The sequence below is a fragment of the Diabrotica undecimpunctata genome, chromosome 9 (genome assembly GCF_040954645.1).
Source record: "Diabrotica undecimpunctata isolate CICGRU chromosome 9, icDiaUnde3, whole genome shotgun sequence".
Taxonomy (NCBI): Eukaryota; Metazoa; Arthropoda; class Insecta; order Coleoptera; family Chrysomelidae; genus Diabrotica; species Diabrotica undecimpunctata.
The window spans coordinates 35,553,805-35,581,230 of record NC_092811.1 but is presented as its reverse complement, the minus strand read 5'-3'; the positions used below and the strand labels follow the sequence as shown (position 1 = coordinate 35,581,230).

Sequence of the window (27,426 nt, the reverse complement as noted above, 5' to 3'; positions counted from 1 at the left end):
ATTTCGTATTTTTTAAATTTTTCTTTATGAAGGTCACACAACGAATAAAGTTCCTTTCTTATAGATCCAGGATGGTACGTAATATTTTTTGAACTCAGCCAATTCTGCAAGTCTTTTTTTAACCACTTGGTTGTGGGCAGTCCTTCTATAAGTCTGGAGTGATAACTTGCATTATCCATTACTATTACACAGTTCTTAGGAAGAAGATCTATCATTTGTTCGAACCATTCTTGAAAGACATCAGCGTACATGTCTTCATGGTAGTCACCGGTACGAGTTGATTCAAAAGTTAATAAACCACCTTCAGCAAAACCGTCTGAACTGCCAATATGTACTATTATCAGCCTGCGTCCCTTTACTGATGGTGGGTTTAAACCAGTAGATAAGTTATTTACAAAAGCGTGCCTTTTACTTGTAATAGTTTCATCCTGCCAAAATTTATTTGGTGTATGACCCTCGTTGATCCATGTTTCATCAAGATAAAATATTTTTCTTTTTTGGTTTCTCATTTCCTTTATGGTTCTTAGAAAATGTCTTCTCCATATGACAATATCGCTTCTTTCTAATAAAATAGACTTTCTGGAATTCTTTTTCCAGCGGAAGCCTATTTCTTTTAAAAGTTTCCATAACGTACTTCGACTCATTTCTGGGTAATCCTTATCATCTCGAACTGAGACAAGAACTTTATCCAATGTTGGAAATTCTTGTCTAAAGAAGAATTCATGCACTTTCCGTCGAAGTCCTTCTTTAAAATGATATTCTATTTGAAATTTTGGTTTCCCTGGAGCATTACGTGGCATTTGAAAACTACCACATTTCTCTTCTTTAATAACTCTGTAAATCGTAGATTTCCCAACACCAAGTGTACTGCTAACTAACTCAACGGTCTCATCAACACTTTCACATAAACGTTTGTCTGTAAATGATTTAAAACAATTAAATATTAATGTTTTTTCATTAACTGTTAGAGGACCAATTTTTCGGCGTTTACACGGCACTTCCAAATTTTCCATAACACTAGTATACACAATAAACTGCACCTTGCAACTGAAGTACCTACTTTTAGTGAACTGTTAAGAATTTTGAATACGCCACTTGGACCTTCCTACAAAATGGAAAAACCCACTATCACATTTTCTATGGAATAAGTTTAGAAGGTAATTATCTAGTCAATTACTGTCGTAGATTCCTGGAATTAAAGAATTAAATGTTTGATTGTTGAAACCCTTACTTCGTGGAATGCACTCATTTCAGATAAAATAAAACGTTTTATTTTATCTAAAGAATTAAACTTTATTTTGCAAATAGGTAGGTACTTATTAAACTTTTATTGGTTATATATAACCAATAAAATAAACATCTTACATTTCTTGCAAATTCATTAGTACCTGTTAACCTCCATCACTCCGACACTGGCAACCTTATTTAGGGATTAGTAACCCTCACAACTATTGTATTCTATTCTGCTCCAACCTTTATACCTGGTGGTCATACTCAATTTAAAATTGTTTTCCTATATACTTCTGTAAACTTGTTGACAAATATCTGTTTTTCATTGAGTCACCCGTATCAACAGTTTAGGGATTTGCATACATAATTTATTGTTTTATTACTCTCTCATACATAAAGATACACTATAGTATTGGTGTTCACGGCAAAGCAGCGTGTATTTCGTGCGGTTTGTTTATAAAAACGTGGGGAAACTGTAATGATTGTTATAAGCTAACTAATACCGACTATAGAAGGGTGAGAACGTTATCAGGTAGGTACATTCAAGTACTTTATTAATCCATATTGTGTGTAATTAATATAAAATAGAATAAAACATAAATCTCCATTTTTGTTCCGCAGTAGTAATGATCCTAATATTGCCACATGAGATAGTTCCTAATATTGCCATGGCAATATTTGGAACCTAACATAAAAATTTACTTTTTATTAATAAAAACTTTCCTTTCAACAGAATGCCGAATAGAAAGAGAGCCCTGTGGTCCTATGTTAAACTACCTCGAACAACACTTGGACTACATTATCGCAGCCAAAATTCGGTTAAACGACTTGGAAGGAAAAGTGTTTTAAGTTTTGAACAAGAAAGAGACCTAGTTCGCATAATTCATAAACTAGCAGAGGTGGGCATGTCAATAACTAGTAAAATAGTAAGAAGAAGTGTATTTTCGTATGCGATGATAATGAGCATTCCTAATCCTTTTTCTGATACATCTTAATTAGCAGGAAGGAAATGGCTGAAATTATTCTTTGCAAGACATCCCGATGTGGCTAGAAGGAAGGCTCAGCAAATCCAGTAAGAGCACAGAAAATGAATCCATTTATTGTAAAGGAGTATTTTAAGAAATTGGAGGAAGTATTCATTAAATTGGAATTGTTTGATAAACCTGGAAACGTGTACAATATGGACGAGAAAGGTTGCCGTCTAACGATCCATAAACAGCAAACCGTATTGGCCAAGAAATGTGCTAAACGTATCCACTTGACAGCGCCTGAACACGTTGAAAATGTTAATATTGTGGGTTGTGGAAATGCCCTGGGGCAAGCTATCCCACCGTTCATTCTTTTCAAAGAGAAGATATTGAAGCCTGAATAGAATGATCATCTACCACCAGGATCAACTGTAATGATGACACAGAAAGGGAGCATGTGTTAGCACTTTATTTTGTCTTCCAAGTAACACCACGCATGAACTGCAGCCCATGGATAAAGCATTCTTCAAAAGTTATGAGTCTTTTTGGGATCAGGAGGTTTTAAATTTTTTGATAACTCAACCTGGGAAAATTTAACCAAAATGCGATTTGGTCACATATTTCGTAAAGTTTGGTTGACACAAGCGATGACACCAGCTAACATCGTCTCTGGGTTCAAAGCAACTGGAATATTTCCTTTTAATCCAGACATCATACCTGAATTAGCATTTGCACCCAGTCTTATAACGCATATTGAAGAAAATGTGTTAGAACAACATAAATAAGCCATCAACTACTACAGATGATGAAAACGGTCCCTGCACCGTTTTCATCATCTGTAGTTCCACCTTGCGAAAGTGGAATAAGTAATAAAAAAAAAAAAATAAACAAAACGTCTTCGTTTATCTAGCGAGTCGTCTCATTCTGAATGAGATTTCAGTGTTCATGATAGTACATCTGATGATATAAACAGCGAAGATGAAAATATGGTACCATTCACTCCCGAAAAAGTTCCAGAACCAGACACTTCTTTTAAAGGTATAGGCTTACTAATTTCGCCCCTAATCAAGATAACTGCTACAAAGCGAAAACCAGCAATTAATAGCAAAGCTCAAGAAGTTACGAAATATTTATTTTCCACAGCGATAGAAAAGCCACAAAAAGGTAAAAGTAACAAAGAAGCTTCCAAACAACAAGAAAAATCAAAAGACAAAAACAAAGAACAGGAAGAAAAGAAAATACACAAACATCAAAAACAACAAGACAATCTGAACAAAGAAAATAAAGAAAAGAAAATAAACAAGAATTTAAAGAGTAGTGAATCATGGTTCTGACATGTATGTAATGAAAATCGCCAGGCTGACATGAGATTATGTCTTGCATAAGAGTTTACATGAAGAGTGTGTGGGTGTTACTAAACATGATAAGGATAAATTCATATGCCCCAATTGTTCTCAAAAATAGTAAATGTCTCACATTAGTTTTTTAAATGTTAAGGTTTAATATTATTACTTATTTTTATTCACAAAAGAATATATACAAAATGTGAGGAACAACTAACAAGAACACAATTCGGATTTCGTGATGCTCTGGGAACACGGGAGGCCCTTTTTGCTGTACAGGTGCTATTTCAGAGATGCAGGGATGTGAATTGTGACATATACGTATGCTTTATAGATCACCAGAAGGCATTTGACAGAGTCATCTTCTTCACGTGCCATCTCCGCGACGGAGGTTGGCAATCATCATGGCTATTCTGATCTTAAATGCTGCTGCTCTGAATAGTTCAATAGATGTGCATCCGTACCATTCCCTCAAGTTACGCAACCATGAGATTCTTCTTCTTCCTACACTTCTCTTGCCCTGGATTTTCCCTTGTATAATCAATTGAAGTAGGTTGTATCTCTCATTACGCATAACATGTCCCAGGTATTGCAGCTTTCGTGTCTTGATGGTTCCAATACTTCCATTCTTTTGTTGATTCTTCTCATGACTTCGTTGTTTGTTACATGCTCGGTCCATGATATCTTCAGGATTCTTCTATACACCCACATTTCAAATGCTTCCAACTTTTTAGCAGTCGACGCGTTAAGTGTCCATACTTCTATCCCATAAAGCAGAGTCGAGAATATATAGCACCTTGCCAGCCTAACTCTCAAGTCCAATTTTAGTTCTCTTGCACAAAGTACCTTTCTCATTTTATTGAAATTGGTACGTGCTTTCTCTATTCGAACTTTGATTTCTTTGGAGTAATCGTTTGTGTGATTAATTATTGTGCCAAGATAGTGGTAGTTTTCAACTTGTTCTAAAGCACTACCGTTAATTGTCAGGCTTTCACCATTATTTTGGGTTTTTGATATTCTCATAAATTTGGTTTTCTTGGTGTTTATTGATAATCCATATTCCTCTCCATACTCAACTATCTTGTTCATTAGCTTTTGGAGGTCTCGGAGGTTGTCTGTTATTATGATAGTATCGTCCGCATATCTAATGTTGTTAATTGCTGTTCCATTGACCTTGATTCCTGCTGTTTCTCCCTCAAGAGCTCTTTTCATAATTTCTTCAGAGTATGCATTGAATAGTAGTGGTGACAATACACACCCCTGTCGCACTCCTCTTTTAACTTCGAACTCTTCTGATGTGTGTTCATTAATGCGTACGTGTGCCTGCTGTTTATAATATAGATTTGTTATAATTCGAAGGTCATTGTGTTGTATTTGTTTTGCTTTGAGGATGTCCATTAGCTCTTTGTGGCGGACTTTGTCGAAAGCTTTGTTGTAGTCTATGAAACAGACGTACATATCTTGGTTCACATCCAAGCATCTCTGGATTAGTACGTTGAATGCAAATAGAGCTTCACGGGTACCTACGCCATTACGGAATCCAAATTGAGTTTCTTCAATATCCATATCAAGTGTTTTGTAAATGCGTTTATGAATGATCTTTAAAAACAATTTAAGTGTGTGAGACATCAGGCTTATGGTACGGTGGTCAGTGCATTCTCTAGCATTTTTCTTTTTTGGGAGACAAATGAATGTTGAGGTCAACCATTCGTTGGGTATGTCACCCGATTGATAAATTTTATTAAAAAGGTTTAAGAGGACATCAATGTACTCATTTTCTATTATTTTAAGGATATCAATAGGCAGTTGATCTGGCCCCGGGCTTTTTCCGTTTCTGGTGTTCTTTAGTGCATACATTATTTCTTCCTTTGTAATTTCTGCACTTGTTTCTCTGTCCTCAAAAGACAAGTCTTGTGGGTTTCCTCTTTCGTCGTCGAATAGCTCTTCCATATACTCTTCCCATCGTTTTAGTTTTTCGTCAGTCGTTATCATAGTATTTCCATTTTTATCTAAAAGAGTTGTATTGTGGTTTCTTTTTTGCAGTCCTGCCATTTCTTTAACCTTTTTATGTATGTTGAATAGGTCGTATTTGTTCTGAAGATCCTCTATCTCTTTACATTTTTCCTCATAGTAAGTTTGTTTTGTCTCTCTTATCTTTTTTCTGATTTCGTTGTTAATGATTTGACAGAGTAAAACATGACAAATTAATGACTCTAATGCAAGAAATTGGAATTGACAACAAAGATCTTAGAATTATCAGAAACATTTACTACAATCAAACGGCCAAAATCAAAATAGAAGACCAGTTAACTGATAAAATTGCAATAGAACGTGGAGTACGACAGGGCTGTATTTTGTCTCCATTGTTGTTCAACATTTATTCTGAATGGGTATTTAAGGAAGCTTTAGACGGTTGTGCGAAAGGAATACTAATAAACGGTGAATGGTTGAATAACATTAGATATGCAGATGACACTATAGTTTTTGCCGATAATCTGAATGACTTACAGATATTAACAAATCGCATAACAGAAGTCAGCAACAGATACGGACTAGCTCTTAACATAAAGAAAACCAAATTTATGACAATTAGTAAAAAACCAATACTAAACGCTCAACTTACAATCAACCAACAGAATATCGAAAGAGTCGAGCAATATACATATCTAGGCACCAATTTAAATAGACAATGGGACCACTCAACAGAAATTAAACAGCGAATAATAAATGCAAAAGCAGCATTCGTTAGAATGAGAACCATTTTCAACAGTCGAGACATATCATTAAAACAAAATGCCGTCTATTGAACTGCTACATATTCACAGTTCTGCTCTACGGAATGGAAGCATGGACACTGACTGTTGCATCTATGAATCGGCTCGAAGCTTTCGAAATGTGGTGTTATAAGCGCATCTTACGTATATCCTGGGTTGACAGAGTTACTAATGTGGAGGTCCTGCGTAGAATGGGGAAAGAATGTGAAATTCTCATGACCGTCAAAACTAAAAAGTTGGAATATCTAGGACATGTAATGAGAAATCAAGAACGTTACGGCCTTCTCCAGCTGATTCTCCAAGGGAAAGTAAATGGTAAGAGCGGACCGGGAAGAAGACGCATTTCCTGGCTTCAAAATTTACGAAAGTGGTATAACACGACTACCACTGAACTGTTCCGCGCTGCAATAAATAGAGTAAAGATAGCCGTGATGATCGCCAACATCCGGAAAGGATAGGCACTTTAAGAAGAAGAAGAAGATTTTTATTAACAAAATACCTGTTCCTTTTATTACCAGTACTGTGGCAATATTAAGGGTATAGGCTCCAAACATTGCCAGTTGGCAATTGTTTAAAAAAAAAGAAGAATATACATTTTTTGATTGTTTTATTTTTATAATTGTTTAGAAATTAGACTATAAACATGTTTGTTTCTTGTTTAATAAATTTACAGGTTATTTCAAATAAATTTGTATTTAATAAAAAATAATAAGTCTTAGCATGGCAATATTTAGCTCACTTACCTTATATTCAAATCTATCAACAACATTTGAACTGTATTATTTCTCTATATCTCTGTATCTTTCTCTCTTTCTCTGTATCTTTTTCTTTCTCTCTCTCTCCTTAATCTTAAAGCGAGTATAGGCTTTAAGATGTAGCTTAAAGATGTAGTTAAAACGATGTAGCCAGAAACGAAAGAAGAGAAAAGGTTACAGTATGTTTGCTCAAATTTTCGAGAATGCAATATTTCGAGAGACGGAGAAAGAAAGAGAGATAAAGGTAGATGAGAAATGGTCAGAGATACTCTTCTAGTACGTTTGCTACCTTTATTTTATTTTTTCGTCTTTGCTTCACTCCGCCAATGAATTGTTGTTGAATGCAACCGTTTTTCTTTTTAGACTATGTTAAAAATTAAGATACTAATCTGAAGTACGTGGCTTTGAAAACATTTATTTCATAAAGAAACTTTGCTTTTCGTCGTCGTTTCAAAGTGAAATATCTGCCGTTGTGCTACAGGGTCTGCCATTGTTTACGACTGGCTGAGAATGTAGCTCAAGAACGTGCCGATGCGAAATGTAAACCACAAGGAAATGAAAACAACCGTATTTAGCGAGTCCGAAAGCGTCTCTCTCTCACTTACATAATACTCCCCAGTTAGACAATGCAACGACTGATATGGTTATTACTCTGTTACACATTGATACACTAGTGCGTGCTTAAACAACTTTTTAAAGGGTTAACAAACATATTTACTAAACAGGATATTAGATATTCGATCAAACAATAAAGGAAACAACATGTACAAACATATATTTATATTATAGTTCAAATCACAACAATAATAATTATTATAAAGGATATGTGATCGCCAGATAATTATTTTATGGTATTTAGTATTAATAAATTGGTTGTATTAACCCTTAACTGATGAGGTGCATAATATGTTGCGTACTAGGTAACGTGGGCATAACCCGTTTTTTTAATATTGTTTATCGGCTTATTTTTTTGTAAATTGTATAATTGTTTACATATTGTGTATTATACATATTACTTTATACTACAAATAAAAAAAACATTAGAATTTAAAGAGCTACCTTGATTATTATATGATTATTTAACACATTCTGAATAAAACCCTTTATTTCGGCAAATATAAACTTTATTAGTAACTAAAACAAAGTTGTTGAGAATTTTAATAGTCAAATTTTAAAAATCAAAAATATTTCATATTTTTATAAAAAAAGCTAAAAACAATTCTAAAAAGTAATATTTGTTAAGAAATTAGACTAGATTAATTGGACCAGATTTATTGTTAAAAGATACAACAATACAGTACAACAATCCTTGCAAATTTTTTCTGTAGGTATATTCGGCACATATTGGCGTATTAAAAGTTTGCAAGAGGATACAGTTTTCTTATCTTTGGACCTAGGACACTTTTCAAAGTGTTTTCTTTTGCTTAAATTATTTTCATCCACAGCAATGGACAACGGAATTTGCAAGATTTTTTCAATGGAAATTCGGACTTCTTGTGACACCCGTGTGTTCTCGACTCTTCTATGAAGTTGACGTTTTACGAGAGAAAAGCAAGCTCCTTGGTAATCTTATATCTAGGTTTTTGTTAATTACTTTTTGTGCATGTAAAAACATGAATTTACGAAAGAAATGTTCAGGAGCTGAAAATAATTGCCATCGGTCACCTTCGAGGTCACCAAAAAATGCGAAGATTACCGTACTATAAGCCTCATGAGTCATCTCCTAAAATTGTTTGTAAAGACAATTCATAAGAGAATCTACAAGCTGTGTGAAAGCCAAATTTCCCCAACCAGTTCGGGTTCACAAATGCTGTTGGTACTGGAGAGGCTTTGTTCTCAGTACAAGTCTTATTCCAGATGCAGAGACGTCAACTGCGACGTATACGCATGTCTGGTTGATTACGAGAAAGCGTTTGATCGAGTACAGCACGCCAAGATGATACAAATACTAAAAGAAGCAGGAATTAACAACCAAGATCTGAAAATAATTAGAAGTCTCTACTGGAATCAGACAGCAAATCTCAGAGTTGAAGGTGTACACACTGACTATGTGAAAATCATGCGTGGAGTGAGGCAAGACTGTATTTTATCTCCTCTAATCTTCAATCTGTACTCTGAAAGAATATTTATCGAAGCTTTGCACGAAACTGAAAAAGGTATTCTACTAAATGGTTGCCGGCTAAACAACATCAGATATGCAGATGACACCATAGTATTTGCGGACAACTTAGAAGACCTACAAGTTCTTATGAACAAAATCACGTATTACAGTCAACAATATGGACTCAGTATAAACGCTAAGAAGACAAAGCTTATGATAATTAGCAAGAAAAGGATAACAGAAGATCAACTCTACGTCAACCAATCCCCTGTAGAAAGAGTGACGCACTACAACTACCTCGGCACCATAATAAATGAAGAATGGACCAACAACCAGGAGATTAGAGCACGCATCAGAAAAGCTAGATCCACCTTCAATCGGCATGTCGTGTATATCGAAAACGAACTACAAGAAGTTCTCTTAGCGCTGAAGTGAAAGAAATAACTATAAATGTATGTAAATATGAAACAATAGAAAATCCCAGGTTAATGGTTGAAGATATTGTAAAAAAAATTGCGAGTAAAGTTGGAGTTTATGATCGAAGTTAAAGTATGTCTGACTTGGAACAAAAAATTTGATAAAATAGATGATTTTGACAAAAATGCAATTAGAAGACAGATTCATAATGATAAACGAAATACCCACCTTGGATATGGTTTTAAAGGAGGTGAATGATGACCCTAATTTGACAATTTTTACGAAACCAAGATTTTATTGAATATAAAAAAAACTTTATTTTCAAGATCAATGCAGGAGAAGAAACGCCCATTTATTAGAGAAAGACGACATTATGATGTGGTGACAAGAATATCTTCAACAGATAAGAACTTATAGAGAGGAAAAGTGCAAAATTTATTATTTGGATGTGACATGGTTAAACGCTGGGGATACAAAATCTAAAATATGTTTAGGAACTACAGTCAAATAATCTAAACAAGCTTTTTGGATGGATTAAAAAAGTAGTTTTTTACATTCTACATATTTCAAATTTAAAAATTTACAAATACTTTAAATCTTTAGGAAAACGTAAATAACTTGACACATTAGCTGCGAGAATGGGTTTGTGCCAAATGTCCTTTGGGCATCTGAGTCGAATAAGTCTGGTGATTACCATGAAGAGATGGTCAGATCCAGATCCAGAGACAGGTCAATCTTTTGACCAATATCTTACCAATATTAGAAGACAACCAAGATGACCAAGTGGTAACGGTTCAAGATGAAGAAGATCTGTGCTATATGCTCCGAAAATTAGAAAAGGAATACACAAAAAATGGACTGGAAATAAATCTAGAAAAGACCGAATATTTAACAACAGAGCAAGAACCAGAGAGAAACTTGGAAATGGACGATAATAGGGAAATTAACGGCACTAACAACTTCAGATATTTAGGATTCATAGTCTCAAAAAATGGAACCACCGAGCAAGAGATAACCAGCAGATTAGCACAGACAAGAACATGTATTAAACAAATAAACGGGGTACTGTAGGATAGACAGATTTCCAGAAATACAAAGAAGAGAATTTATAACACCTTGGTACGCAGTATAATGACCTATGTAGCAGAGAATTGGGTAATAAATAAACGAAACAGATCCAAAATCACAGCAACTGAAATGGAGTTCATAAGAAGAAGCTGCAGAGTGACAAAAATGGATCGCATCAGAAATGAGGAGATAAAACGAAGAATGGCAGTAGAACAAGGCATACTCAGCTACATCGAAGAAAAACGTTTAATTTGGTATGGACATGTAAGAAGAAAAGGGATTGGAGCACAATAGGTAGGAGGAAAAGAGGTAGACCCCGAAGATCATGGAGGGATGAAGTGGACGAGGCCATGGAAAGACGAGACCTTAGAGATGGAGAATGGCAGAACAGAAAGGACTGGAGACGTTGGCTGAAAGATTGAAGGCGGCGACAGCTGTAAAAATCCTTATATAGATAGAGATAGATTAGAAGACAAATCTATCATTGTTCTTGACAACGCACCGTACCATTCTCGTAAAATAGAAAAAACACCAACAAGTACATCTAAAAAAAGCAATATCCAGAATTGGCTCCGTTCCAAAAATATAAAATTTGATGAACATATGCTTAAAGTACAGCTTCTTTCAATAAAAAAAAAACGAGAATTGTTATCGATTATATACGAGATCCTTGTTGTGCTGCAGTGATCTCAGTTTGGGAACCAAGATGCGGATAGTGAGGTGCTACGTTCTTCCAGTGTTACTATATGGAGTTGAAGCCTGGACACTGACGCAAGCCACTGAAAAACGAATCGAAGCCTTCGAGATGTGGATATACAGAAGGATACTAAAAATATCTTATGTGGACCATGTCACCAACGTTGAGGTCCTACAGCGCATGACAAAAGAAAAAGAAGTGCTTAATTTAATTAAACAACGTAAGCTTGAGTACCTCGGCCACGTGATGCGGAACGAAGAAAAATATCGAATTCTTCAACTCGTTATGCAGGGTAAAGTATTTGGCAGAAGTGGACCGGGACGCCGTCGTATCTCGTGGTTGAAAAATCTCCGACAATGGTTTGGGATGACCTCAGCGGAGCTGTTTCGCAGAGCAGTCAACAAAACCATGATAGCCTTGATGATCGCCAACATCCGGACCGGATAAGGCACTGAAGAAGAAGAAGAAGAAGATAATTGTTATGATAAATACGTAATTGATGAAATTAATGATGATGAAGATTACAGAAAAACTACAAGAGAATTATTCTGTTCAGAACGATCTAAAAATTCAAAAAATTGTGTGGGCCGAAAAAACTGATTATTACAATTTGTTTAAAAAAAATTGAACATATTTTTGCCTGGCGACTTCTTGAACCTTATTTTGGAGTATTTCATGAAAGTGATTATGCAAAAAAATCGCATGGGAATTTTTTTCCGAACGAACCCGAACTTTTCGCCTAGTCTAGTATATATATTTTAAAGCATATCAATAACAAACATATTACTTTATAGTTTTTGCAGTTTGCGTTTTTTTTTTTTTTTTGTATATTGGTACTATTTACTTTTATTTGTTAGATGTTGGACAACAAAAAGAAATACGCGCTCTAATAAATATTACTAGTTAATTAATTCAAATAATTCCAAAGTTTCAGTTGAAATACATGGTTATTATTTGCAGAATGGCGCAATAAGTTTTCACTTCGGGAAATAACCATTCATTACTTCAATAAAAAAAATTAAACAAAATAATTTACTAATTATTTTCGAGTACCAAAAGTATTACATGATTCCCTGTATATTGTCTATATTCCTTTAGGATGAATCGTTTTTATATTTAAAAATGTAGCACTAACTGCAGAGTTTTGTGATAATACGATTTATCTCTAGAAAACAAAATATCAACAATTAGATTTATATAGGACATTCTGAGTTTTTAAATTATTAACTACTAATATGTGGTTATAACAAATTACATGTGAGCAACTTGCTCAAATAAGGGTAAACTTTACCCTTTAAATTTAAACCACATATATAAAAACATTTCTATGTCTGTGAGCGTAAAAATCAGGTCTGAAACAGTAAATCGTGAGATGTCAATGCTACCGTAAATCATCACCTTCTGACACCCATTACCAAACGCGTCCCGCCACTGTGATTTTTACCGCGCTAATAGATAGAAAGTTTCTACTTCTGTTGGTTTGTTTCTATGGTTTCTCATGACGAGAGAATCGTTGTTGTTTGTTGTTTCAGTGAGGATGTTTCTGCTAGTTCGCGATTACTGTATCGGGATGAATTTCGTACGGTAGCTATTGTTCGCCAACGGGAACACAAATGTTCGCGTACGACAATGGTTTAGTGATAAGGAACTCGCGCTGGATAAACAGAATTAGGATATTTCTGCCCTACGATGGCACACAGGTACACTACAATGCACTAAGTTACTGTAACAATCCTTTTGTCTTTTCATTAACAGAGTTTGTGAAGTTTAGAAATAATGTTTTATTATGAATCTTTAGCTGCATTTGTGGTATACAAAGGTTTCTTGTTCACAATGTCTCAAACGTCTCTGAAAAGCTATTTTTGCATCCGTTTGAACAAACTTTGGAAATAGGCCAGTAAAGGAAAACTGGAAAAATCTTATACAGGTTTTTGAAAGATTTTAAAGGTATATGACGGATAGATGATGGTAAACTCTTGAAGACGTACAGCTGATTTTGCTTTGTTTTTAAACAATCATAAAAAGTGAAAAAATTATTTTTGCATACAAAACTTTTCTTATACATTTTAGAGAAAAATGATTCAAATAAAAATTATAGATCTTAAAAACTTCTTTAATTTGCGAGATTCTAAATTAAAATACATAAATAATCGACCGAGATAATTGCAAGAAACCTTTATTTTTGCTGTAATGTATAAATGTTTGTTTTTTGCATAATGACATGTAATATAACTACTTGAAATTATGGCAATTAATGAATTGAAATGTGCTAAATCGCAGCTAGATCAGCCAAATAGTTTATTATAAGTTATTCAATTTGTTTATCTCGAAAAGCGATTATTTACACTACTGTACTTGCCCAAACAGTGAGTCTAGACCTAGAGGTATTTAGCAGATCGCAATCGATTCTTTGAGACTTCAATTAAAAAGGTATTAAAAAAAATTTCAACATTTTAACAAAATTTTTATTAAAAAACCAGTTTGAAAAACTGCTGACTTTTTAGGTTATAAACATTTATATAACTTTGATATGTTTTATGTCATGCGCTTGTAAGTAGACTAATGGCCCGTTTTCACGCTACATCTTATTGTACGTTTTGTGGGTCATATAAAACGTACGACAAAATGTACGTTTTGTCCAGTGTATACACACTACGTTTTCCCTTCCGTTTTCATTCTCATTTCTAATTCAGAGTCTTTAGTTGTGTGAAATTTGTTTAGTGTTTTTTTATTATGGAGGAAACACGGCTGCTTTCTTTTATTTTTTCAGCTATAAAGATACTACGACTGAGGAAAAAGGGGATGAAGAGGGAAAAGACAAGATGTTCAAGAGAGTGGGCTTCTAAAAAGAAGCCAGTATTCCCACGTCTCGTTACTAAAAGAGGCGAACCAGATGATTGGCGCAATTATTTGCGAATGGACACCTCAGCCTATTGTCAATTGCTAGAGTTGGTAACACCATACATATTTAAATAAGACACCTCATGAGAAAAGCCATTACACCCCATGAAAGACTCACAGCAACTCTTAGATATCTTACAACAGGACGCACCGTCAAGGACTTGGAGTTCACAATCATAATATCCAAACCAGCGTTAAGCCAAATAATTCCTGAAACCTGTAATCTACTTGGTTTTAAAACATAACTACTTAAAAACTTTTATACAATTCAATCAATTCCCCGAGAAAATCGTGGGTGCATTGCCGCAAATCTGACATTATTATTCTTTTTTTTTGGGAAAAATGAAACGAACTGCAGTTGAACTAGTCGTCAAATAAGTCAAGATCGGACGACTTGTCTGAATATGTATTTTCACGTAACGTTTTATCCTATCAGTTCTCGCAAAACTATGCTTCTCCCATCATTTCTACGATCTGACATTTCGATTCGACAAGACGTACGTTTTGCTGTTTACATGCCACGTTTTATTGTATAGGATTTGTCCTATCCAACAAAACGTACAATAAGACGTAGCGTGAAAACGGTCCCTAACTCAAAATATTGTGAAAAAACAACGATACCTTAATTATTTGCAAACCGTCCAACTCCATTTGAACAATTTTTAGGAGAGAGATAAAAACATAATATTTTTTAAGCTACTGACGACAAAAATTACACTTCAGTGTTTTTTAAGCAGTTACCCAATTTTCTTATACAGGAAAAATACGTACTGTTGGAGTTAGGGGAAGGTGGGGGAATATCGACTACTTAAGACAAAATTGTTATAGACTGTTTGCTATAGCTTTTATGAATTTGAAATTTATACATTATTTAGTTTAGTTTAGGACATTTAGTTCATTCAGTAAACCAATGACTGTTTTAAAAATATTATAAAATAATTACAAATATTTTAAAAACACATATTTTTGAAACTCAAAAAATGTTTGTTATATCGATCAATCGGGTAATATCGACAGTGGAGACGGACAATATCGATCAAGGATGGGAAATGTCGATCAAAGATGGACAAGTTTAATGATTAAGTTTACTTAGGTTTAAGTATAAAAAACATATTTCGTTTGTTACATTTACAGTTGAGCAAATATAAAGAGTAGCAGTATGCACTTCCGTGCAGTGTGCATGATCCCAGAGATCACAGAGACGACATCTCCACCATCATTTATTTGATCCAAACTCCGATCATTCTGCACATAGTTCACTTTGTCGTGTTTGGTGTTCTTTCACGCCATAAGACTTCTTGTCTAATTTTTCTGTTTATATCTTAGTAGCTCCAATTGTTCGTTTAACTTTCTCAACCTCATTCTTCTTTTACTTCTTTTATTACTTATTTTCTAATTGTTCTTTTAATGGTGTGGAAGTTAAAATGGTCGAGTGCTGAGTTCGCCTGCTTCTAGTTTTCCTCGTAGTTGTCTGAAGGGAAAGATCTGTGTGGTTCGAAAACAATTTACAGCCTTCTCAACAGACGCAGCCCTATTAAAGACATTTTTAACAAGTTCTGCAACGTTTGTTGAATTGATTTTCTCATATTTTTTTTTGTTTTATATACTTGTCATATTCTTGGTAGTAAGCTGTCTTGAATGGAGACAAAAACGTGATATCGAGAGGCTGGAGGCGGTGGGAGGTGTGCAATGGCAGTGAAAGGAAATTTATTCCGGTGTCGCGACAAAAATTGTAAGAAGCTAGATTTGAATGCGTTGTGTGGTTATCTAGCACTAAAAGAACTGGGTGGTCTTTAGAAGCATTAATATGCCGCTGAAAATGTTTCAACCATTCCAAGAAAAGTTTTTCCGTTATCCACCCTGATTTGGAACATTTGTATATTCCTCCAATAGGACCGCTTTATCCAAACCTTTTTTCATCCGATTTCTTCATAAATAAACATAGGTGGAATATATTGACCTAAGGCACTGAAAGCGCATACTAGCGTCGTGGTTTGTCATCATTCACCACTGGTAATTGCACCAACTTGTTTCTGGCCTTTGGCAGCAACAATTTTACAGGGAATATGAACATTACTGATACTCGTCTCATCAATTTTAAATCTTCATTTGATGACATTTAAATTTGTAACGATCACATAGAGTTGCCAAGGTTTTGTAAAATATCTTTAGTTGTTCACGATTAAAAGCAGTAATTCTACTCAAACTTGTTGCTTCTGGTTTACGCAAACTTTACTGGATGTATAATTAACATATTACAATTTAGATACTTAATTTAACTTTTTTTATTTATAATTATACAAAGTTTATAAGAATTAATTTGTTTAAAATGTATTTGTAATGTTTTTCAGTCAAAAAAAGTAATTGTAAAAATAATAAGCATAATTCAAGGAAAATTAACACGTATAGATTTCATTTTCAAATAAAAACTTAGTTTTTTATAACTATAATACCTATAATTTTGTAACTATGTAATTATTTATAATTATTATACATAATTATTTAAGTTACTATCATTTAGACTAATAATAATAAGAGTAAGAAGTAAGAATAACAATTCCCTATCTTTTGCAACTTGAAATATCTATTCAACACTGAGGTTAGTCCAATTTCTGATATTCCTCAGCCAAGATTTCTTCTTTCTTCCTAAGCCTTTTTTCCCCTTTACTCTTCCTTGCGTCATGACGTACAGAAGAGAGTATTTATCGTTTCGAAGTATGTGATCCAGATACGATGTTTTTCTTATTTTATTTGTGTTTATAAGCTTTTTGCCATGCCCAACTCGTTTTAACACTTCTTCTTCGTTTAATACTTTTGCAGTTCAAGGAATGTTACAAATACGCCTATATAGCCACATTTCGAATGTCTATTTTTTTACGGATTGGACTTTCAGAGTCCAAGCTTCTACCCCATATAGCAATTGTGACCATACATAACATTCGACGAACCTCAATCTGATAACCATACTCAATTTCTTATTTGTAAACATTGACTTGTATTTTATAACTCCTTTTCGAGCTATTTCAATTCTGACGTTTATCTCCTCATCTTGATCTTACTTTGAGCTAATAATTGCTCCGAGGACTCTATACTTGTCTACCCTCTTTAACGGTTTACCCTCCAATGTCAGATGTATGTTGTCAACATGGGTTTTCGAGATCACCATGTATTTGGTTTTATCTATATTCATTGTTAGTCCCATCTTTTGCTTTCTCTGTTAATGATTTCTACAAGCATTTGTAAATCTTCTATATTTTCTGCCATGATTGCGGTATCGAATTACAAAATTTATGTTATTAATGATGATCTGCCTCCAATACTCACACCTTCCGTATTTTTCCATAGTGCCTCCTGAAATATTAGTTGGGAGTACACATTAAATAATTGTGGCGACAGCACACATCCCTGTCTGACTCCTTTGAATTTCTAGTTGGTTTGTCTTACTATGTTCCATCCCTACGACCGCTTGTTGATTGTAGTATAGATTTTTGATTAAATTAATATCCTTGAGATCTAGGCGTATGTGTTTCAATGCATGTATGAGTTTACTATGTTAAACTATGTCAAACACTTTTTGAAAATCCATATATAATATGAAAACTGTGTGTTGTCTATTTGTTCTTCACATTTTTTATATATATGCGCTGCTGTTGAATAACTTTGAGTAGTATTTTTAAAGTGTCGCTCATGAGGCTAATTAATCGGTATTCATCGTAAGATTTAGGATTATCTTTCTTGGGTAAGGGTTAAAAGATAGATTCTAACCATTCTTCTGGAATTTCACCGTCGTTGTATATTTTATTAAATAATTTAGTTAGACACTCAATCTTTTCGTCATTCAGGATTTTTAATATATCTACTGGAATTTCATCAGGACCTGGTGCTTTACCACTTTTTGAGTTTTTAATTGCCTGTTTCACCTCTGATATTAGAATTTGTATATTTTCATCAGTTGGTAATGTTTTATTCATTTCTTTCCTATTGTCTGTAAATAATTTCTTGATGTATTCCTCCCAAGTTTGTTGTTTTTCTTTTTCTGATAATTGGAGATCTTCATTGGAGTTTCTTATGACTTGTGGTATTCTCTTCCGTGTATTACCCGTAATTCCTTTTAATTTCTTATGTCGGTTATGTGTGTCATGTTTCATATTAAATTCTTCTATTTCTTTGCAATTTTCATCCATTCAGCGTTCTTTAGCTTCCTTGATTTGCGTTTCTACTAGTTTCTTGATCTGTTTATATTTTTCTTTATTTGTATTTCTGTATGTTCGTTTTTCTTCAATGAGCTCTATAATATCTGGTGTCATCCAGTCTTCTTTGGCACTTGGTTCTTTTCTACCGACACACGTTTCGCAAGCGTTAAATGCTGCCGCTTTCATTTAGTTCCAGGCACTGTTAATATCTTTTTTGAAGCTTCTATGAATTCTGGTGTAATTGCTTCATTTATTTGTTGTTGATATTTTTAACCCCCAAGCTTTGACAAATCTAGTCTCAATTTGACTTTTTTTCTGTCGTTTTTTCAATTTTTGTTGATTAGAACAGGAGATATTGTGACTTTTATAAATTCAATTTTTGAAATAGTAAAATCCAGAAATAAAATAAGGACCAATTCGGGTTCTTAGAGTCTTAGAATATTGTATTTTTCTTTGTAAATTCGTGTAAAAATGCCAACATTTCGACTAAAAAAATTAACTTTCTATATGTTGATGTGTCTGAGTTATTTTTAATGTTTATAAGCTTAAAAGCACAGTACTTTTGTAAAACTATTTTACAATATTTAACATAAATTTTTTAACTGTTAAATAACTTCAATTTTGCAATAACTATAAGTGAACCTTCTTAAAATTTTTATAGCTGAATACATGTGATATTGTCCCTATTATCGCGCGAAATTAAAGTTTTTTGTGCATTTTTAGAAAAGTTAATAATACTTCTGAAAAAATCGACTATTGAAGCTATTTTAGCAATAATTGCAAACAAGTTATCAAAAATATTTTCACAGCTTCTCATTTTAAAGGATTTTCTATGATTTTTTAGTAAAATTGTATCACTTTTCCATATAATGTACCGGCTTTTACATTTAATATTTAAAATTAAGTAGCGATCTTACATTGTTGATAAATTGTATATAAGTAAAAAGTGACGTTTAATTGTTTGCATATTTTGTTTATTACATATTGTTATCACCAAATTTATCAGAAGCAGATGTTAAATACCTATATCAACCAGTGTGATGGGAAAATCGTTAGTTCCCTGGTCTATTATGCTCTTCAATTTCTTAGGTTATTTATCACAATATCAATATGTTTTATAATACTTTTTTGAGGTGCTTTTTCAGCCTTTGTTGTAGTCTGTTGTGTTTCCTTATTTTTCCCAAAACTTATGTTGCAACATTCGTACAGACACCTATTTTATATAACATTTTACCGTTATATTTTAAAATAACTACAAATCAGTGAACCTTTTTGTACATCACTTTTATCGGCCCTTCACAAACTGTTTCCTGCTTCCTGTTTATAAATCAGTGCAGTGCTTGCTTTAATGACAATTTTTTCTATGTTTATTGTAACACTTCGTAAAAATAAAGTATTTAGAAAGCCAGCGTGTGTTGGCTTTCCAATAATAATTGTTAACTTTTAGTCGTTAGTTTAATACCCGTAGAGCGATTGAACTGCAAAGATGGATGGTCATTTTTTATTATGTCGTCAGGTTTTTGAATGTATATGTATGTTTAAATTTGCATAAATTAAATTAAAATATCGTTTCGCAGTTAATAAGCACTCTACCTTCATTTATGTTTGCTGGTTGACGTAGGCATCATTTGACAGTTCCTATATCTTACGGCTTTATGCAATTTTTTGATATCATGTTTTTTGTTTACCTTTTCATTTATATAGACCAGTTTTTTGCATGCATAATGACATCTAATATAACTACTTGAAATTATGGCAATTAATGAGTTATTGAAGTGTGCTAAATCTCAGATACATCCACCAAATAGTTTGTAGGTTATTCAATTTGTTTACACCGATGAGCCATTATTTAAACAGCTATACTTGTTCAAAAAGTGACTCTCGAGGTATTTAACAGATCCAGTTAATTTTAAGGCTTTATTTTTAAGATATATTAAAAAAATTCAACATTTTATAAAAAAGTCTTACTATACTATATCATTTCATATTAGTAATATGACAACAGAAAGTCTGTTACAATTTTAATATATTGTGTATGTGTTTTAATGTTTGCGCCGTCCAAAAAATTTTTTTAATTTATTTATTTTGACACAACAGCTGGAGACAAAATATATAAAATAATAATAACATCTTGTTTAATATTCACAACAAAATGCACATAATAAGGTTTTAAATTCAGAAGTGCGAGTGAATGTACACCTTAAGGGGGAAGGTGATTCTCAGAAGTACCTTAGTTCAGCGTTTCCCAAAGTTTTTTGGTGAGGAGCACTATTTAGGATAGAAATTCTGTATTGAGCACTTACCATATTGCACCTGAAACCTATATATTAACCATTACATTTTCTATTCACTTTATTCAATTTTTTTTTTCAATCGCAAACATAAGAAACTTTATTACAAATAGCGAAAAACAAAAATAAAATGAATACACAGATCCTATTTCTAAAATCTTAAAAAACGTAATGGTAATACCGGTTGAATTTGGGATAACTGCAATCGAATGTCAGGTTCCGCATTCAGTCGAGATCTATATTTTGTTTTAGTGGTCACATAGGCAGAAAATACTGCTTCACATAAGTATGTTGCTGCAAAAGGGGGAAGAATAATTTTCGCTTTATCTGATAACATTTTAAATTCGTCTTAAAAATCTACTAGCGATTTACATTCAAAATGTTTTTTTATCGTAGAATCCGATGTCAAATCTATCAGGCATTCATACTGCTGAGATATTAAGGAAGCTGGTTTTTCTGGAATTGCAAGGTATGGATCTGCAATCCAGTAGTTTCCTTTAATTTTGTCGTGAAATTCCTCAGGAAAATAATTATGGAAGTTTTCAACTAAATGTAGCAGAGTGAAGAATTCGTTAAAGACAGTTTCAGGTATTTCAGATTCCAGTTCTTCTCTAAATTCTGTGATTAGTGGAAAGCTATCCATATTTTTATTTTTCACCGATCCTGCCCAAAAAATTAGTTTCTACCTATACGCTTGTATTTTACCATTGGCGTTAAAGACAGTTATTGTCTTTCCCTGAAGTGAGAGACTAACTTCATTTTTCTATCAGATGTCGCTATTGCGTCCATAACGAAGCCATTTTATTGTTGCTTCCTAAAAGACAGAGAAGATTATTTTTCACGTTAAGAACGGCTATGAATAACTGTTCTGATGATACTTATTAAGTCGAAATACGTATCAACAGATACATAGACGCTTTGAACGTGAAATCAAATCTTTGCTGTCTTTTTCATTTTATTCGGATCTACTCTGTATGAGTACAAGAAACAAATTCGTTATGGATTTCGGCTTAGTTGATAGACATGTCGTGGAATGCAAATTTTAGATTCCCCATGTCTCTATTAACATCTTTATCAATGTCTGTTATACCTTGCATTTATAGAAGGTTCAGATTAAAGCAGAAATCTGAATTTGTTTCGAAACTATATTACCGATTTTTCTATCAGATGTCGCTATTGCGTCCATAACGAAGCCATTTTATTGTTGCTTCCTAAAAGACAGAGAAGATTATTTACGTATTTACGTATCAACAGATACATAGACGCTTTGAACGTGAAATCAAATCTTTGCTGTCTTTTTCATTTTAACTTCATTGACTTTGTTAAAAATATCTGTTAAATATGCCAATTTAATTAACCAATACTCGTTACACAATCGATTACCCAAGGCAAAATTGCTGTCAATTAGGAAGGTTCTAACTTCAGCTCTCATTTCAAAGAACCCAGCTAAACATTTGCCGCGAGAGAGCCACCTTACTTCCGTATGAAGAAGTAAAGACGAATGTATACTGCCCATGTCATCGCACATAGATATTCAGATTTGATAAAATTAATTATCTTCACAGTTTCGTCCAAGACTACTTTTAACACTCTCGCCGCCAAGTGTCACATTAGTGTGCACTCTGTATTGACAAACGTGTAACATTAATGTACACTTACAGCGTTTCACGTTAACAAAATAATATAGTTTTGGCGCACGATGAAAAAATTTAAAATATCATTGGCGGCGAGAGTGTTAAGGAAGGCGGCATTTTTTTCACAGCGGCGCTATGGCTGAGGAGGATACAGTGGCTACTGCTGCATTCCTTGGCTTTTTCCTTTATTCTTGAAATGGCGCCTGACGTTTTTCCAGTCATCGTCTTTGCGCCGTCTGTGAACACATCGACGCAGTTATCCCAGGGAATGCTATTCCCTGTGAAAAAGCTTTCTATTAACTTGAAAATGTCGGTATCAGTTGTGTTAGTTGTCAATGGTTTGCAAAAAAGTAGCTCCTCTTGAAAAGATGGATGTGCTGGTTCCGCCCATATGCTATTAAAATTGCCAACCCAGCTTCATCTGTTGACTTATCTATTTATAGGGATTTGAAGACATGCATTGATTTTTCATGGGCGCCGAAAGTGTTAACTTTTTAACATAATACACATATCTGTTCGATGTTAAAGCCACTGCCTCTACTGGAGTGACTGTGTCAGTGGTATTAACTATTTTTCTGAAGGATCCAGTCTTCAACCAGCGATCCATTGCTGAACAACAAAATTAGAAATTTTTTTCAAATAACAAGTGGCGAATAACTGCAAATACTACGCGAAATAAACTGACACCTCAAAGATTGAGTGACCGCACAAATGCACAATATAAGAATGAAACATGACAAATCACTTCCGTCCGTAGCTACATTTTGTTTGGCGTTGTAAGTTTGGCGGTCTTAAACCAGTTCAGAAGTGTCGTCTGACCGTGAAACGTCGCCGGTAGAATATTAGGAACGCATCTCAAATCTGTATTTGAATTTTGAAACTTATTTTTTTCTAATGTTTAACCGTTTATTATCGTCATAATATAGCGGAGATTTTTTGCCTAATTTTTAACCGTTTATTATCGCCATATAGCGGAGAACCTGTAGATGCTTCGTGGAGCACTCCGTGCTCCGCGAAGCACAGTTTGTGAAACGCTGCCTTAGTTTATAGAGGTTTCCTGTATCTGATATCTTTTAGTTTTTAATACAAATAAAAATAACATTCTGGAGCCTGATGCTGGGGTAAATATTGTCAGCCTTGAAGCCGGTAGCCCAAATTTTACCAACTTTATTAAATAAAGTTGATAAAACTACTTAAGATTGTGGTATTGACTCAGTTCCCATATATTAGTAAACATGTTTTAGTTAGCCGAAATGGGTGTTTCATTTGCATATTAATCTGGGTACCATTTTACTCATAAAATTTAAGAATATTGTAGGCTACTGCTAGCAAAATAATGTCAAATACATATATAAATATAAGGTTGAATGCTCGAATAAATGAACTTTGATCAGATAAAAGGCATATATCGAGCACAGTTTAATTAAATCTTGCCCAAGTACTTTCGATCCCTAGATCATCTTCAGGGGCATCTGAAATAAGCCAAGAAACGTTTTTTTATAACCAAAGAAATTGATTAACTTCGATAAAAACTCGAAGTTTTATGGTTGAAAAAAGGTTTTTATATGATTAACGTTTATAGACTTACTTCGTCAATTGTGGCCTATCCGGCAAGAACAGGATGTCATAAACATATAAATGTTCATTACACTACACTACAAATGGACAAACAAACACTTTAAAATAATTTAAGGAAGGCTACATTACTTGAAGAAGCCGGAGACAGAATGGCTCCTGATCTAACGGAAATGTTGGGGTGACATGTGACAAATGACAACTTGGATGAGCAGTCACAATCATAGATATGTGATCTGCACCTTTTACAATTCTATGAAACTAAGTATTGACCAAAAGTCCAACTGACACTACTATAGGAGGTCACTGATGAAATATAAAATTATATAGAATATTTTTAGTAGATTGAATAATCCAGATCTCACACTCAAACATGTCTGTAATAATTAAGGTGTTAGTTTGAGAGCAACTGAAATAGACGAAAAGTAAGAATGCAAGAAGCGGACTAAACAATATGTTAAACAGTGGGTGGTTGACAACAATAAAATGGTCTACCATGCACTATCTGTAATGTAGAAAGGAAGAGATCTGACTATGTAATTAAAATACTAATAATTGAAAATCAAAATGGAAAGCAAAGTTTATAAATGGGGTGTAATCCAAGTAGTTCAGTTGAACCCACAGTCAATGGTATAACTATAAAATTACTATGGATGTGCTCAGTGCAGGAAGTCTAAACAGTCGAGCTGGGTCCCCCACGAGGTGAAGCTGTAATAAAGTTTTTAAAAATAGGTTTAAATTTAGTACAATTTAAATTAATTTGAGTATTAAGACAGTGAGAGTTTTCATTTGTTTCCCTTGTAATTTCCAGATCTTCCAATCACCCGATATTTCTCCTTCACCTACATTAGCAGCATTTCCAATAAAATATCTAAACTTTTTACTTCTACAATCGATAACATCAAAATTTCCTTCAAGTCACACAACACCTTAGGTTCCTTCTTAATCAACACCAAAGATAGGATGAACACACTTGACAAAAGTGGTATTTACAAATTAAAATGTGATGATTGTGATGCCTCTTATGTAGGTAGAACCATTAGAAAGTTATCCACTAGAGTTTCAGAACATTTGAAAAGACCAAACTCTTCAAGTTTTGGTCAACACTTATTATCCAGTAAACACAATTTTAACATCAACACTGGTTCATCTATCTTACATGACATTAGTAGAAAGAAAAACTATATGGAGTTGGATTATTGGAAGATCTGGAAATTACAAGGGAAACAAATGAAAACTCTCACTGTCTTAATACTCAAATTAATTTAAATTGTACTAAATTTAAACCTATTTTTAAAAACTTTATTACAGCTTCACCTCGTGGGGGACCCAGCTCGACTGTTTAGACTTCCTGCACTGAGCACATCCATAGTAATTTTATAGTTATACCATTGACTGTGGGTTCAACTGAACTACTTGGATTACACCCAATTTATAAACTTTGCTTTCCATTTTGATTTTCAATTATTAGTATTTTAATTACATAGTCAGATCTCTTCCTTTCTACATTACAGATAGTGCATGGTAGACCATTTTATTGTAGTCAACCACCCACTGTTTAACATATTGTTTAGTCCGCTTCTTGCATTCTTACTTTTCGTCTATTTCAGTTGCTCTCAAACTAACACCTTAATTATTACAGACATGTTTGAGTGTGAGATCTGGATTATTCAATCTACTTAAAAAATATTCTATATAATTTTATATTTCATCAGTGACCTCCTATAGTAGTGTCAGTTGGACTTTTGGTCAATACTTAGTTTCATAGAATTGTAAAAGGTGCAGATCACATATCTATGATTGTGACTGCTCATCCAAGTTGTCATTTGTCACATGTCACCCCAACATTTCCGTTAGATCAGGAGCCATTCTGTCTCCGGCTTCTTCAAGTAATGTAGCCTTCCTTAAATTATTTTAAAGTGTTTGTTTGTCCATTTGTAGTGTAGTGTAATGTACATTTATATGTTTATGACATCCTGTTCTTGCCGGATAGGCCACAATTGACGAAGTAAGTCTATAAACGTTAATCATATAAAAACCTTTTTTCAACCATAAAACTTCGAGTTTTTATCGAAGTTAATCAATTTGTTTGGTTATAAAAAAACGTTTCTTGGCTTATTTCAGATGCCCCTAAAGATGATCTAGGGATCGAAAGTACTTGGGCAAGATTTAATTAAACTGTGCTCGATATATGCCTTTTATCTGATCAAAATACATATATAATCACTTTCGGTAATCCGGACACTTTTAGTAATCCGACATCCCTTTGGTCCCATACCTGTCGGATTATCAAGGGACAACTGTATTTTATTAAATAATATAAGATAGTAACCTCATAAAGTTTACATGTACGTTTTTGTTTTTAAATTTTACGTTTTTTTTTTCAGGATCTCCCTACGAAATCACATAGTACGTGTAGCGATGGATCGTTACATAGTATGGGTAGTTATGATGATGACGTAAGTATTGGAATTTATTTATTATTTAGTTTAACTATTTAAATACATATTTACATTGGAGTAAATATTTGAGCATTGCTGCATGTATAGATAATTCCTGAAAATTAATTGACGGAATTGTCGATAAAAATATAGTCTGGGTGTTTTCATTTAAATTAACAATATAAAAAGGCAAATATCATAGGAAAAAGTTATTTTCTTGTTTATATTTTTTGCAAAAACGATTAGCTTTGGTATCTCCATTCATTCTTACGATGTGCTTTAATTATATATAATCCGACTAATCCGCAACGCATTTTCCAAAGAGGCAGAGAGGCCAAAGAATGTCGTAGGTAATGTCATGTCTTGGTATTCTTCCATTTCTTTTCGGATAAGTATTTTTGTGAAATCATTGGACAATCAATTTGAAAAACATCAATAACCTGACTTATTCGTGGCGCTACAACTACTGTGCTACAGGGCATGATGGATACTGTAAGACGTAAAAATCTGAAGCAATAATCTTTGGTGTATCCTATTGACAGTTTCAGGGTGCATATTATGGCAAGAAATAAGGAGGATACTTAGATTTGCTGTAAGTTTCGTTTGTTCTGTTTAACTTAGACTTGGCGATACATATTTGCGATATCTGCCGACACCACAAAAGAATATTACCGAAATCGAATAATAATTTTAAATAATTCACAATAAATGGTTTGTCCAAACATTTGAATATGATTCAGTGATACGCCAGTAGCAAAATCACAAGAGCCGTCTAACACCACCCGCAATTTGGTAGTTATATTTTACTCCTTCATTACATCATGGGAAAGATAATAAGAGTTACTACATAGATATTGTGATGCAGATTATGTCCTAGATCAATGTGTTCTTCAATTATATTAGGATACAACACGTTCAAATGAGGATTAGACTGCAGCTTTGTATTCTAGATCATAAAACCTTTTTCTTCTTCTTCCTCAGCTTTTCCCTTTTAGGGGTTGCTGTACTTTATTCTTCTTCGCCACTCATTTCTGTCCA

At 33.7% G+C, this 27,426-nt stretch overlaps 1 protein-coding gene across 8 annotated transcripts in view; it reads left to right on the top strand.

The window, feature by feature from the left end:
- LOC140449831 (uncharacterized) overlaps positions 1 to 27,426 on the top strand; it is a 471,756-nt gene that overhangs the window by 396,613 nt on the left and 47,717 nt on the right. For 7 of the 8 annotated variants that reach the window (XM_072543189.1, XM_072543194.1, XM_072543192.1 and 4 more), the window contains one exon: positions 26,335 to 26,406. In XM_072543189.1, the coding sequence (XP_072399290.1) occupies positions 26,335 to 26,406 (72 nt within the window). Of the gene's footprint in view, positions 1 to 12,895; positions 13,054 to 26,334; positions 26,407 to 27,426 lie in introns of those variants that run through there. The other variant, XM_072543196.1, reaches the window with a different exon arrangement.